General features: G+C 39.3%; 1 protein-coding gene across 2 annotated transcripts in view; it reads left to right on the top strand.

Moving 5' to 3' along the window:
• pde3b (phosphodiesterase 3B) overlaps positions 1–16,358 on the top strand; it is a 41,881-nt gene that overhangs the window by 12,810 nt on the left and 12,713 nt on the right. For both annotated transcript variants that reach the window (XM_034116310.1, XM_034116311.1), the window contains exon 2: positions 16,014–16,064. In XM_034116310.1, coding sequence (XP_033972201.1) covers positions 16,014–16,064 — 51 coding nt within the window. The remainder of the gene's footprint in view (positions 1–16,013; positions 16,065–16,358) is intronic.

Below are 16,358 nucleotides of genomic sequence, written 5' to 3' on the forward strand. Positions count from 1 at the left end.
CTGTCTGAAAATGAACTGATCAGATTTTGGCCACTTTATGATGTCATAACGATTTGTTTGGCTTGTGTAACCATTAGCCAATCACCAACCAAGGTAACCCCCCCCCCCCCCCCCCCCTTATCAGCCCCCATTTTGTTCACACCGCCCAGAGCCCGACTGGTGCTGCCGCTGCTGCGTCATGACGTCACCGTTTACGTCGCTGATTCTCTCCCCAACGGCGTTACGGCGCTCACTACAACAACCACAATGGGGGACTGCGTCGGGTCGATGATCGTGTTGCTTTTAATCATACGAAGCCAGATTAAATTAAATAACGACTTCTCCAACCTTATACTTTTCTCCAGAGTGCCGTGGTTCATTGTTTATTAATGTGTTTCAGCGGCATTTACCGACCGCTGCAGTGCTGCTCTTCCACGGGAGTTTATTCTCCCGTTAGCTCCGGGTTAGCTCACACGGCAGCGGCCGCTGTAAAGTCTTCACTGTCTGACTGTCACACAAGCAGCTGATACATATCCCCAATTCCCCATCAGTGAATGTGTTTCAGTCTGAATTGACGCTGTTTGTCATCACAACGCAGTTATTAAAGTTTCTCTGGTATAAAATGGGTGATGTTAGCATAGCAACCGAAGCTAAACTGACTACTTGTTGTTGCTATCCTATTGTGGCATAAGTCGTTTTCTACAGGCACATTTTACCGGCGTATTTTTCATTATGATTCTACTTGTGATAGTCGGACATGACAACCTGTGCAGCCCATGTATTTATTCCATCCGATAGCTGCTATAATACAAAACAAAACGTCTGCCTGCTCTCCACAATGATCAATAACAGCGAACGGATGGTCAAAGTAAGGTACAAATAAACAGAATCACACGAAGCCTGGTGAGTGTTGCCTGACTTTATAAAGTGTGTTTTTTTTTTAACAAGTGTGTGGTTGCGTTCTAGTCACTTTGCTCAGCACTACTGCTTGTTACATCTTTTATTTGCCGTACTCGCCTTTAACTGTTACCTCAGGTTAATCTCGCCCCCCTCCGACGTAAGCGTGACGTATGCGGTTCTTGCTTCTAGACCGACAATTTTTTGGTGCTTGAAACAAACCGGATTCCGGAGCTTAGAGGCTCCACACGCTGTGGTGTGAACAGGAAAAAACTGTGCTTTTCAGGCTCTAGCTCCGAACCGGCCCTGGAACCGCGTTGGTGTGAAAGCCCCAAGAGACAGAGAATCAGCACTTTTGAAACAGGGCTGAAACAGAGGGGTTTATGGGATGCTACAATGCATGATCTGTTTGGTACTTCGAGCCAAACATTTTAGAAACATGTTTTGTATATAACTTTGAACTATAATATATTGATGAAAAACAGTATAATAGGGGACCTTTAAAAAGACTAACATATTAATCAAATTGATTACAATATTTATTTTACAGTCATTTAGGATGCATACATGTCATCTGTTTAACGGACAGTGCTTGCTTAGGAATTACTGTTTGTTGATTTCTTCAATAGGATCAGATAAATATCTACAACATAATTAGATATTCTGTGTTCAGTTGTTGAAACTGGAATCATGTGACTGTTGCATCCTGTGATGAAGGTCACCCAAAAATAGCCTCCCTGGAATGCTTATGTGCTAAATGACAAAAATATCTGTTATTCTCAAAATTGTTGATGCAATCATTTTTAAAAGCGAGAAGAAAAGTATGTGTTGATATAGAGAATGTGAACAGATTTACAGCATAATTTTATAAAATGTACTGGAAAAATGTTAGTGTCAAAAAATACACAGTATCTTATCTCAACTATGTTTTTTTACGTCTCAAAACAATGTTTCTTGAATAGTTTTATAATTTGCAATACTTTTTGTGCCTTCTCAGTAACCAGCTTTACACCTTGCAATGTGTTTTGGGTGATTTAATTTAGTTTGAGTGTAGAAGTTCCTTCCTTTTATTTCAACTGATCTTCTCCACTTGCTAAAACGTGCATCCTCACTTTTGAAGTCTCTCTATTTCCAAACAGGCGTGGTGCTTTTCAGATTTTTGAGTCCCTGGTGGACTCAAAAATCTGAAAAGCACCACGCCTGTACCATGCCAGGGTTGGTTTTTCTCACAATACATCAACTTATTACTTTTGTGACATTGCAACAATAGACATGTTCAGCCTCGGCAACTGTAGTTTTTATACCCTGGTGTGTTATAATGTCGCAACCTATCAGCATGAGGTTGCTGTTTGCCCACACATTGTAGTAGGAAGCGTCAATTTGTTCATTTTCTGTCCATACCAAGGGAAGCAGACGGTTGCACACTTGTTGGTTGATTGCATCACACTGAAGACGGGTGTTTTGCTTGAACATCAGTGTGAATATAATGACGGAACCGGTGTAAATTGTTTCACACATTGTTATCATTTCGAAATATCCAGAATGTGTAACATATATTCTGAAGAATTTAATTTGATAATAGATAGACCATAGATAATAGACGCTCAGACCCTTAAAGCTTAATTATTGGACTCCTTACTAGAGAGCAGAAGTAATCAAGACTAGCCTGCAGACACCCAGTTTTGACATATTATGGCCCGATAATGGTGAATGTGTTAGCATACAGTGGTCAACACAGTCAGAAGACATAGAGCAACAATATTATCTCATCTCATTTAAGTCAAAATGTACCTTTCTTTTTATCTCTGATTTGGTCTCCACCAACACAATATTTAAGTCCTAATTAAGTTTCATCAACAGCTAGTCGTCAACTCTGTTTGTCTGCTGTTAAGCATGTAGCATCGTTGGTACGAGTCAGACCTTTTTAGCTGAAAATTGACCCTGCGACTGAAGCATATGCTACACACGTCTTAAAAAACAAAATGTTGAGAGAAAGGGGCTAGAAAGCTGCAGAACTTAGTAGAAGTGTTCCCTGGGCTTGTGTGTGGTGTGTGTCTGTTGATTTAAATCTATCTAGTTTATGATCAAAGCTACATTTTTGTAGATTATCGCACCTTTAAAACGTAATATCACGAGAAAAACAAACATTGCAGATGTGAGACATTTGAAAAATGATATGTAGGAGCCGCATATATGTTGCTGACCTTTACCTCTGTGATCCAACCCAGGCCTTCACACCACCATCAGGAGGGAAAGGACAGGCTGCAACTTGCACTGCGTTGCTATGGAGCACACAAACAAACTCTCACTATAAATGTGCTTCCAAGAGTGTATTGAATTTGGTTAAATTATCCTCATGCTATATAACCATAAGTCATTTTAGTGTGCTCTCAAATAACTTTAAAAACAAGTAGACTGACAGACGTTGAGGCGCTACAGAGTGTTCCATATTGATTTTGACCTTTTAACTTGACAAGTGTACAACTTAAAGCTCCTTAAGCTGTTTCTTTATAATTCAACTCCCTGTCATCTCAGCTTTAACATAAGCCTTGTGGAAATGTAATACGTAAGGTAGAAATATAAAAAAGCTGCCTACTGCCAGCGTTGTTCACTTTGCTTGTAAATGATTGACCTAACACACACTTTCTGTTGTGGTGTCTCTTCTCACTGTTCTTTGTGTCTGTCTCACTCCCTCTACTTCCCTGTTAACTCCTCCTACTGCTGCTCGGCTCTGATGGATGGCGTTTGTGTTCACATGCTTGTTATTGGCCAGAGCTCCAGGGCTCAGGCGTTAGGTTGTGTTTATGAGAGGAGCCTGCACTGATTCCATGATAAAACCAGATGTTCCCTTACAAGGCTTCGAGCCTCCCTCATCTAGCTCTCATGTCCATATCAGGTATAACCTTCCTGTTGTACTCGGGCCTCCCAGTCTCCAAACTATAGCCTGGTCTTGGGCTGCACAGTGGTCAAAAAAGGTTAAATGTGAAGGACATACATAACTTGTTTGCACTTAAATACAAAGAACCAAGTAAGAATATGCTGAGAGTATAGAGTATTGGTTTTTCAATTAAAATACCCTTTTTTGGAATAATGAAATTACGAAAGCCAAAATATTCTAGGCATGAAAACCTGAGCAATGACAGTACAGATTGTGTTTTAAAAAAGAGTGTGAAGCTTGTTTGATTGATATATGACTTTATCAATCAATTTTCAAAAGTGCTGCCCATTAATCTCTATCCGTATACGCTTTAGCACAAATATAGTCTTTCACCATGTCCTAACTCTTTCTACATGTATTTCAATAAGGCTCAGTCCAAAAACAAGGTGTGGTGCCGTGACCAGTTAACAAACTAAAGGTTTTAAAGAATGAGAACATAAAGTGAAACGTTATTCAATTACTGTTATCAGATCTAACCCTTTCAACATACTGAAGGTCTGTCTGATGCCAACACTCCAGACAGGAGGTTTTCATATACAAATAAATAATTGTACAACTCTGGAGAGTTATCTCAGTGGAGTTGTTTAATCTCAGTTTTGATAATTGTGACGTACACGCTAGAACTATGCTGTTCACATTACAAATAAATCTACCTGGAATGTGCACTTGCACACACTTGATTTGCCAATTTACTGTGTTGATGTAGGCTGTTATATTGCATTGTTGTTAAAGTAAGGCCAGGTTCAATGTTTTCACTGGACTATACTGTGTGCAGGATGTCTTGAACAGTGAAGCCGTCTGGTCCGGGGCTGGGCAAAGTTTCAACACAAAACATTTGGCACTAAGATCACCTTTGTTGTCTGGCATATCTTAAAAACATAACAGCTTGTTCGAAACAAAACCTTGAACTGATATTGGTGGAGGGACATACAGGTGTATGAAAAGGGAAACAAAACAGACAGGTGTTGTTGTTTTTAAAGTCTTATAAAGCCCTCAAAAGGCCCTGATTGTAGTATCTGGGACGAATTAATTAAAGGATTGAGCAGCAACTTGCACATTGGTATCCTCACCTGTGCTATTTGAAATATATAATATGTGTTGGTTAAGAGTAAAATGCAAATGAGCATGTTACAAATACTGTCCAAATGTACAAAGACCAAGGCTAATAGCTACACTCAGTTATAGTTAAATTATAAGCGTCTTCATAGGGTTGGTTTGTAAGTGAAACGCAATTATAAGATGTGTCACGATTTTACAGCTATCATTGCATATTAAATTTACATTTTTAGGAAATCATCCACACTTTGTTTCTTGTATTTCGTGAGTTTTTGGTGCGATATCTCTTTAGCTTGACAATACTCTATTAAAAATTATATTTGAACACAATGTTGCTTCCTTCAATTTGAATGAAGCACTAGTCCATATTTTGATTTCGATAACATTTGGATTAATTGTGCAGCCCAGATAATTGCAATCAGCTGCACAACTTTATGGCAGTGTTTATGCTGTAATATCATTAGCGCAATATCTTTTGTGAATCAGACCTTGAGACGGGGCAGATAGCGGATGAAAGAAATGCGCAATTCATGATGCTATCAAGGGCTGCCATTGATTAGTTGGGTATTCACCCCTTTCTGCGTCACAAGGTCAATGGTCCTTTTTAGAACTACTTGTGAACACTAGGTGAACCTGAGATATTAATATGAACTTGCAGATCAGCAGATCAATGTCAGCAGAAAGGACTTTGAGAAGTTCTATTCCGAGTATTTACACGTGGGCTCTCTGCCACCACTCTCCAAAGGTCATACATGCGTATATTCTTGCCAATCTTTTGTGATAGCAATGAATTGCTGTGTTCCATGTCAACATACAATTTAAGCCAGATAAAATGTATCCTGCCTTCATAGCCTGCACAACAGACTGCCTGCAGCTATTTATAGGGGCATGATTTACTAAGTGGTTTCCAGTAAATGAGGGGCCAAAGTCATGAATGGATTAAATCCCTTAATCTTGAATATGTTATGTAGAGTAATATTTTCCTCCCAAGAGTTCCCATTTGACTTAAAGGGGACCTATCATGCAAAATGCACTTTTGTACGTCTTTTATACATGAATATGTGTCCCCGGTGTGTCAGGGAACTCACCAAGTGTCAGAAAACACAACCCTCTCTCTTTTCCTCCATACCCAAATCTCTAAAAACGGGGCTGCAACGGATCTGATAAAAACTGATACAGATTTGAAATTGTTCTGACGTCAGAAACGGGGAGCTCCGCCTATATGGGCAACTCTCCACCTATCAGGGGAATGAGAGGTTGCCGTGGCATGGTAACAGCATGGTAACAGCATGGTAACATGACGCTCGTGCCTCGCCCCCCTCCTTTGCAGGGGGGCGTGGTCAGCTGCAGCTCATTTGCCACAGAATCAGCCCTTGCAAAAACAGGGCTGGAAAAGAGCAAATAGAGCGAAATGAGGCATGGCTAAAATGCATGATCTGTTTGGTATTTTGAAAAAAAACCTTCACAGACATGTTATATATAGGTATGGCCCTACAATATATTATTCAAATATAGCATGATAGGTCCACTTTAATTTGAGGCCAGTCTGTTCACTTGAATTAAACAGGTGTAATTTATTGCTTGAACCACTTTTTACAAAATAAACGTTTTAATGAATACATCATATTTAAATGTTTGTGTTCTTCGTAGATTGTATTTTATGTTTTATATGAGCAGCTGAGACCTAACACAGATGTATTTGTTAACCAACAGATGAGCTGTGAATATAAGGGACACAGTTTTAACTCTGTCCAAACAAATCCTTTGTAACCTTGACCCAGTTAAGCATTATTTGAAAAATGTTTAGTAATTTCTGATTTACTAGAAAGCACAGAGGGGAATTGGATAAAAACGAGCTGCATGTTGTTAGTCAGATAGTAAATCTTTTATTATTTTTATTGTTCACATTTCATGAAAAAACGGTGGTGTGCAGGTTATAAATTGGTAGCTGCTTACTGAGTTTTGGTGGAGAGTAGAATCAAGAAGTTACTGGCTGTTTGAAACATATCATTGTGGGAAAAGTTGATCGTTGAAATAATCCCTCAGATTGTGCATTGGCATTGACTCACACAGACAAGTGTGCTGACGGTTTAACAGATTTTGTCTTTTGTTAAGATACAAATTTGTCACAATTAAACTCCTAGTAATTTGCTTTACATCTTCAGTTCTCCTCAATCACAAGAGTGTATTAACAGACTAGACTTTTTGCGGTCTTTTTGAGGCGACCTGGGCTGATCCCATTTCTGTTGGTGCAAAGAGATGCAAATATTAGTTCTCGGTCAAACAAAAATATCTGTGTCTATGCCAGGGGTTTTCAAAGTGTGGGAAGGTGAGCCTCCCCTCAGAGAACATAAGAACAGCCGTGCCCCCCCTTCTAATTATTATTGCTATTATTATTATTGTTGTTGTTGCTATAATGCAGGGGTATTCAATTTCAAAGAGGTCCAGTAAGAGAAAATGTCATTAAATGCTCTGTTTTCGCTGTCTACCTTTCTCTTTTTTGAGCACGCCATTTGAAATGACTCCGACTGTTTCTCTCTTCTTGTCTCGTCTCTGTGTGTTTGAATCTATCGTGCTGACTCACTGACTACACCGATTTGATTGGCTGAGTTGCGTCACCTCCTTAAAACATTAAACAATAACTTTTTAAAACCTTTTTATCTTTATATTTTAAACATTTGTATCTTTATGTTTTAAACATATTTTTTTTAACATTTTTAACATTTTCAACATCGTGGATAAATCCTTATCTGCTCCCGGCAAAACACTGAACGTCAACTTATTACACTCACCCCTACTTTAGTGGGAACAATGAGTCTGCGTCTTTGATGCGCACAGGTGGATGATGCGGGGATGCAATGTAGACAGGAAAAAACACGTTTATCCGGTCAAAGATATCGGACAGATAGGCCAACACTGCAACCCAGTTCATGTCCTCCATGTGCTTGACCAGTGGGGGGTTGATTTTGGCGAGGAAGAGGAGAACTTCCACGCGCAAATCACACAAGCGAGTGAGGACCTTGCCCCGGGACAGCCACCGGACCTCGGAGTGCAGCAGCAGCTGGTGGAAGTGAGCACCCATCTCATTGCAGAGGATGGAGAAGAGACGGGCATTCATGGCGCATAAAGTTAGCTGAAGTTAACTAGCTAGATTTCACTGTTTCTCGTTATTTTTTTCTCACGCTGCGCCTCCCCTGAAGCTCTCTGTCGCCCCCCCCCCCGGGGAGGCGCGCCTCACACTTTGAAAACCGCTGATCTATGCGATATGGTCTGAACTTCCTAAAGTGTGGTTTTCTTTTCTGAGCGATTAATCAATTTTATACCTAAATTCATAATATTATAATAAAAGTACATTCATTTGTATTATGTGTGCTGTACTGACAGACATGAAGGTCAGTCTGGGATCGGCTCAAGAATCATTTTAGCCAACATCTGCCTGGATAACCAGCTCACATCTCATAACGTCATAAGCTTTTGTTCTGGCAGGGTTTGTTTCCTTTTTACAATGCTTTCCTTTTTAAAGATAACAAAACAAGGGGCTGACAATCTTCTTGCTCAATCTTGTTGCTTGTTCCATGCGATGATCTTTTAAAGCATTTTTCTGCATTACAATGCACTGAATGTGAACACAAAGTTAAAGTAAAATAAATAGATGAAGATAAATGGCAAATTTCGTCACACTAACAGATATTCTCAACCATTGTTATTCTGCCAGTATTCTGTGGACTGAAGTAAATATGCACTTACACTATCTGACTCAGTATACATTAAAAAGGTGTGCAAATCAATTTCTCATTCGCTGTGTCGATGTACAATAAAAACAGCTAAAGGTTCGGAAAAATTCAAAAGCTAAAGAAATAAGGAAAAACTTGTATTTATCTTTGGCCAACTAGTGTAGCTGTTACTAAACATCTAGTCAGTTATCTATATTGTTCTTCTTCCTGCATCTCTTTTTTCAAAAGTCATGCCATGTCAAACTAGAGTTCCAGAAAATCCATCGATACTGAAGCCCTCATGGGACCTTTCAATATCTCCTGAGGCTTTCTCTTTTAAAAAGGACACACCTGCCACCTCAAAGTTGCCTGACTGATGTTCTTGACTTCCATTCCTGAATCAAGTTTTTCATCAAAGCATCCTCAAAACACCCACACCCATGCTTTCGCTTCTTTAACTACGGCAGATGCAGTCTTTGGCCTGTGCGTCTTTTCTATCGTTAATGGGTCTCTCCACCATGATGGACACAACCATGATTGCCTTGTTGTAATGAAACCTCAACAGTTCCATGTCCCTTGGACTTGTCAATTACTGTGGTCTTGAAGACAGTAATAGCAGTTTTGGGTTTAGCACCAAGAGTTTGTCCTGTTACTTCCCAAATGGCTTATGGTGCGCAGGCGCTACACTTCCAATCAGTTTTTCTGTCGTTCTCATTCTGGTGTGTCTTATGTTTTCTCGGGACAAAGCAGCCAGGAAGCAGACAGCAAATGCTATCTTCCATGCTTCAAAGGAGTTAGTGGGTGTGTTTCTATAGGCCGTGTGCTGTATGTCTCCTGACTCATGTAAACAAAACGGCATAGTAAAACCACACGCTACGCCCCTGAGATGGAAGATGAGAGAGATGTGTAGGCTACTCATTGTGCTGCAACAAACTCTGACCTTTGCTGACGTAAACCAGGGGCTTTGATGTTGAATTTGATGTTCTTGATTACTGTGATCTTGTGGTATATATTCAGTTATTTTTTGGTTTAGTTTTAATCCTGAAATCAATGTTTTCTCTAGCTCCAATGAAATTGACTTAACTTAATTATTATTAGCTGGTTTTCCTTGCATATCTGGGGAGAACATTTAACTCCAGTCGGTCACATGACTTGGCAGCTCGATAACAAATTAAAGACTAGTTGTTTATATTTTAATGGATTCCATAAAAGTCTCATAAAATGCTTTCCACTGTGTAAATGTTAAGAAATGCTGCTTTGTGGGGTGAAAAGGACACTTTATGTGCTTTTTGTTGTACTTTCTAGAGATGCACCCGCTAGAACTATAGAAGAAATTGAATACTTCGAAGGTGTTTGGTTGACTCTAATTAATGCCAATAAAATGTTAATGTTATGATTGTATGATTTTATCCTGTAATGGCAGGTGGAATCATCCCTTTTTGTTAATGGGTTGGATAAAAGGGCGATAAAGAAGCTTAAGTGAAACTTCCCAGAAAATGAACACAATCAAACCTTGCAGAATTGTATGAGATATGCATTAGACAGTAAAACATATTTTAATGAGAAAGCCAGAAAAGTCCCTAGTGTGTCACAAGAGTTAAGTGCTTAAAATAATAGTCCAATTGACTCCCAGAGCACTGCCTTTTGCAGGGCAGACGCTGAACAACACCAGTCCAGTGAAGTGGTAGATGAGTGTGAAAGAGAGGGATGACATTTTGCACGAGCTCCTTTCCCTGGTCAAAGAATTTTCCATGGTCCTGCCAGGTTGCCCTGACAACACTGGTGACAGCGATAGGTGGACTAGCCATCTGGAGTACCGTGAATTTTCTGGTCAGCCCTGTTGACCTGTGGGCTGGTGCTGAGCCAAGCTGCACAGATGCAAAACCATTTTTACAAGGCTTTGGTCGTGTGGACTGGTTACACTACGAGGAAGTACTTTATCTTTAAACCTTCAAAACTGCTTAGTCACACTTTGAAATCCTTTCACATCTACCAACCCGTGAAATGGTTCATTCACTCAGCAGAAAACATATCAGCATGACCTTATCTAATCTAGCTTAAGTATTATTATAGTATTATTAGTATATATGATATATCTCATACATCTTATTGTAACAAAAGTTACCAAAATATGTCCATATGGGTACTAGATTGGAACTAAGAATATAATAAGTTATACAATTAAATACATTAATACATAACAGCTGTATCTCTAATTGCATTTTGTATGTTATCTTTTCAAAATAGATGTTTTAATGCTATTTAAACTATACAACAAATACAATTAACAGTCTTGAGAATTTCTCTATATTTAGCCTAAACTTTAAGAAAACTCAATAAATCATAACTATGCATGTATACATGCTCATAGTGCCAACGAGGCTCAGATACATCTTCTGGGTGTTTGTATTGAATGTCTAATGCATTTTTCTCAGACCGCTATATAACAGGGTAATGTCCACAACAACTGCTTTTTGTTTAGGTTGAGATCCAGTTATGCTGCTGAATGTCAAAGATTAGCATTTTGAACACTGCTTGTGTGTTTTCACACACACGTTGGGTAAAAGACTCACACTTTCATTCAATAGTATAGTTACTTTTATTGTGCTTCAGTATCTTTGTCAAAGCCTCCTTATCTATCCAAAGATATCTAAACCACTTCCATATAAATGAAGTTTTTTTATCAGTAACTTCCTCATGTATGGGGTTAGAGCAGCGTTTCTCAAAGTGTGGGGCTCTTTACAAATAGGCCTATGTTTATTATTATTTTTTAACGCAAGCCGTCATCGCCACGGAGGAGCACACAGCCTCTGTGAGCGAGCGAGAGAGAGAGAGAGAGCGAGAGAGCTAGAGAGAGCACACCTTTATCTATTTAATATAGCCTAGTCGTAAAACATAAAGTAAGAAATCATTCCAATGTGTACTATAGGACAGTAAAAAAAAAACAGTTTAAAAGGGGAGTGATTAGTCAAATATACATAAATAAAAATAAAGAATGCTAACTAGGTAACATAAGATAAGAATAAACAAGTTTAAATGATTTGTTATTGGTTGTGATCATATTCTAAAGATGTTTGGATTATTGAAAAGTATACAGCTCCCTTTCATCTGAGTGTTGAGAGCTGTATCCATAAATTCATTTTGTGCTCAAAGTGCACCAGATTGATGCATTTCACTTCAACATTTAAAAAAAAAATCTTGCATGCCCCGGCTGGACCCCCCTAGAGGATGTGAGGTCCACCCCCAAATAAAGCAGGTTAAAATAATTAAATTATTATATATTACTGAAAACGGGTCCCACAGACCCAAACAGCACACAAAGGTTAAAGGTAAGCATATCATAATGTTAAAATGTGTTAAATATATACACTGCAAAAAACAAAAAAAGAGGCGTAAAAGTAGCTCACGACTTGTTTTCTTTTTTGAAAGTCCGAAAAAAGAACGTTATAGAACGATACATTTGACCATTTTAATCCTGGCCTACCATTTTATTGGAGCGATGAGGAACAGAGTTCACTGTTTTCTTTCTTCATGACTATTTTCATTGAATTAATATGACCTCTACAGTGATTATTAATAGCCAGCAATACATTGTGACATGTTTTGAATAGTTTATCATACATATTTGTGGAGCATTTGAAAAATGTATGTTTTAATCCCGGTTCTTATAGCGCTTTACATAACTAGATTTAAAACACAATGCATTTTGTAGAAAAAATAAGCATTTTCTCATATTTTTGTAATCGTTTTCTTGGATGGTTTAGTTTTGTGTGTGTTGACGTGTGGGAAACATCTTGGTAGTGAGTAAGTCGGGGTCAAAAGTCCAGAGACTGTTTAAAATCCCAGCTCCTTCCTCCAGTCGCCTCAGCTGCTGGCCCACCGTCAGCTAACCTGCCAGAGCTTCAGCACTACTACAGGCCCTGTTCAACCTATGTCCCTCCAATAGGACACACACACACACACACACACACACACACACACACACACACACACACACACACACACACACACACACACACACACACACACACACACACACACACACACACACACACACACACACACACACACACACACACACACACACACACACACACACTATCTGCAGATGTCTCATATGGTTAGGTCTCTCTCCTGAACAGGCTTAAAAGAATCAAGCCAGCCTTTGCTTTCTTTTCCTCTCTCCGTATCATCTTTCCTTCCGGTGCGTGTCTTGACAGCCAGAGCCCGGTCCTCATTATCGGCGTGTGCATGTGCAGAGGGCTGCTGACGCTGTGTGTGCGGCTACACACTGACGTCAGCAGAGCCTTACTCCTCTCCATACAAATGCCTGCCTGTCTGCCATTGATACCTTTTCTCTGTCCCCCACACTCTTATTAGCGTGTTTTTATCAGTTCTAGCACCTCTCGCACCGCAGAGCCTAGCCAATATGACACGCAGGTGTAACAACTGGCCGTCTAATAGCCTGCACAGGTTTATTGACTCCTGTTAATATTTACGACTTGTGTTAAACGTTAAATAACTGTGTGTGTATGTGTGTGTTGAATGTTTTTCTTTATTTCCGTGTACTACATTTCCCTGGACTTTTGAGTGAATGCTAGATTATGTGTGTTTTTTTGCTTTGTTGGTCTCTCCCTGTTTGCTTTTCTTCTGTATATTCAAGCAGGTGTGCATAAATATAGTGCAGTTATTTCCCTTTTTGAAATACCTGCACCATAAATAATCTCCATTCACATGTAGCTGTGCACACAGTGTTACACAGCATAGCAGATACACTGAATATGCCAGTATAACCTTGTCTGTGCCTGTGTTTAAAAGATAGCAATAACACCAAGTAAAGAACTGACTTGAAATCTAGGCATGATTCACGTTAATTTACATTATTTCTTCCCTTCTCAGCGTCTTTATCCCTAAAGCTAATGATGGAAGAAGTAGGCTAACTCAGCAAAAGCAATGTCAGTATACTCCATTAAGACTAGTAAAGTCATGACGGCAAAAGCTAACTTTACATAAATTCATAATAATAATAAATGGCGTCAATAACACTACATTTGAATGCATTGTTATTGACGTTTTTTCTACGTTGTATGCCGCTGGGGTGTAATGCATTTGGTCACATTCATGTACAAGTGCAAAAAACAAATTATTCCTTTTTAAATGTTGTTGAGTAGCAGAGTTTAATATCATAACATGGAAACATCGCTTGTTTCTTAATGTACTTGATAAGATAAGAAGTGTTGTTTCATAATTTCACCTAAATGTTTTAGTGATGAGAAAGAATATATGTGTTTTGCTGTGTGCATGTGTGCGTCTACGTGCATGTGTACAGGTGTCTCAAATGTCAGCAGCTGAGTTGTGTGTCTTAGTCTCTGTGTCTGCCCTCATGTCATGTTTTCAAAACATCACTAAAGAAAATATCTCGTGTTCATTGAAAGATTTAATCCCCTCCCTTGCAGAAGGCCCTCGCTGTAAATAAGTTGTGGCTTGGCACACTCTGTGATGGTGTTGTTCTCTCTCATTCAGCCAGCTTTTCCTGTTTCTCTGCTGCGTTGGAGGCGGAGAAGACATTCATGTTTCGTGCATTGTGCACAGATAATGCAAGGGCACACTGTAGTGGTGAGGTGTAGACAGAGTGTACACATACTATGTTAGGTGACACACTAAAGATTTCTCACTGTACGATCAAGAGGGTCGGTAAAAAAAGGAACAAAACACCTTGGGTGGAGCTGAATTAAGGCTTAGTGTACTTTGTGTCTATTTTTTTTAAATCTCTGTCTATAGTTCTCTGTCCTTAACTTTCCATCCCCTCCATTATGGCATCCTCTCCTTCAGCTTTTACCCATCTCCCTCTCCGTTTCAGCCCTCCTGCGTCTCTCCGTAAACAAGCAGAAGGCCAACAACTCTGTCCTCCGGCCGTCTCCCGCCATCCCGTTGCCATGGTGTATGGAGCATTGTTTGCTGGCCTCTATGTCGAGTTGCCATGGCAGGGCTTATTTGCCATATTAAATGTTTGGCAGCATTGTACAGATGCTGATGACAAACACCCAACATCCCACTTTGATCAATGAAACGGTTACTGATTAGAGGAGATGGGACCGGGCGTCTGATCTATTTACCGACCTTACCTATAGCTTTAATGCTTTGTATGTATCACATGCAGAAAAGTAAAACAAGTCACGATTAAACAAAACTATTTAGAGCGTGCCTTGTTATATTAAAAACCTGGCTTTAAAGCCTGTAAAAATAGTTTTAGTTTTTGTAATCACAAAAACTTAGAACATTTATATAAGAGTGCCCATTTTACAATTTAACAGCAAACATATTTTTTAAAGCTTTTTCTAAAACAAACTGAATTTGTTTACTAGCATTTATCTTATTGAATTCCTTGACTGTGCTAGAAATGACCGATTATGAATCTGAAACCTTTTCACATTTGATGTGCCTTGATTATTCCTGACTGGCTGACATGTTTAAAAGAAGGACATGTGTGCATGATGTTTACATGTAGAGGTTGTCTGTGTTTATGGAGGTGCTTTTCAAAAGGAGGCGTATTCCCTGTGTCTCTCCCTCTTGTGGTGCATGGTGAGAATGCATGCTGGCTTTTGAAAACATTGCAAATTGCTATAGTAGAACGAAAATCTCGGTCCCTTTGTTGCCACATGAATGAAAATATTGTACCTGGTTTCATCGCAAATAGTGGAATTGTTATGCCTTCTCATACCATTTCTGTGCGCTCACGAAAAGTGCACGGCTGAGAAAGTTGAAGGCATGTTAGGAAAATCTGCATGTGCAAAATAATAATCTGGTAGTGTAACAAAACTAGTGAATGTTTCCTTATTATCTTAACTAATCATCTTTGTGTTTATTCTTCTAAAACAGAGGATTATATTATTTCAGGTCTAGCAACTAAGTGTTACACAACCTGCAGCAACTTTGACTACACCGCAGTAACGTGTGAGAGCTGTTTGGTTACCAACAGATAGCGTGGAAATGCTGCCGATTGACGTAGTTGGACCAGATAAGATCTCAAAGCCCCATTGCAGACGCACCATGGTGGTTGTAGTGGTTTGCTTTTCTTCTTTTGCTTTCAGTTAAGGGCTCAGATTGATGTCACTAAGGCCTTGTGCGTGAGCATACCTGTAGTAGAAAGTGCATCATGTGTTGCAGGAAATCTTTAGTGTAAACTGTTTCTATAGTGTGTGTGTTTGGAAAGCATGCAGAATTAGAAGAAGCTCTGTTGCTCACCTGCCATTGCTCTCACATAAAAGAGATACAAAAAGTCATAAGGCAGTGTGCTGAAAGTGGAGCATAGGTCAAAGTCTGTGCTCCTTGTATGTGAATACATTTCATATTCTCTGTTATGCATGCACAAACATATATGCAATGATGACATTTCACTAACAGTTTATGTCCTTTGTGGTTTTTTTCAGATGATCTTGTGGGACTGGGATCTGAAACACTGGTACAAACCACAGTATCAGGTCAGTTCTGTGTTTTTTTCAGGAGTTTACTGTGCACGGTGGATCCAATCAACATACACATAATACAGGTCTGTCCAGAGAGGGGTGGTCCATGTAGAGTGGAAGCTTTCTATAATTCACCTTCAGGAAATTCAGTTCTTTTACTGACTGATTTTGGTCAGGCAAAATACACATTGTGTAAAACCTGGCATGCAGTGACCTTGGGATTGTTGTCATGCCACATTTTTATCTTTTTCAGACATTCTTTGTCTTGTTTGAACTATTTGCGTAATCTGTCAAAGAATTTAGCTCCCA

Source organism: Trematomus bernacchii, unplaced genomic scaffold, assembly GCF_902827165.1.
Source record: "Trematomus bernacchii unplaced genomic scaffold, fTreBer1.1, whole genome shotgun sequence".
Classification (NCBI taxonomy): Eukaryota; Metazoa; Chordata; class Actinopteri; order Perciformes; family Nototheniidae; genus Trematomus; species Trematomus bernacchii.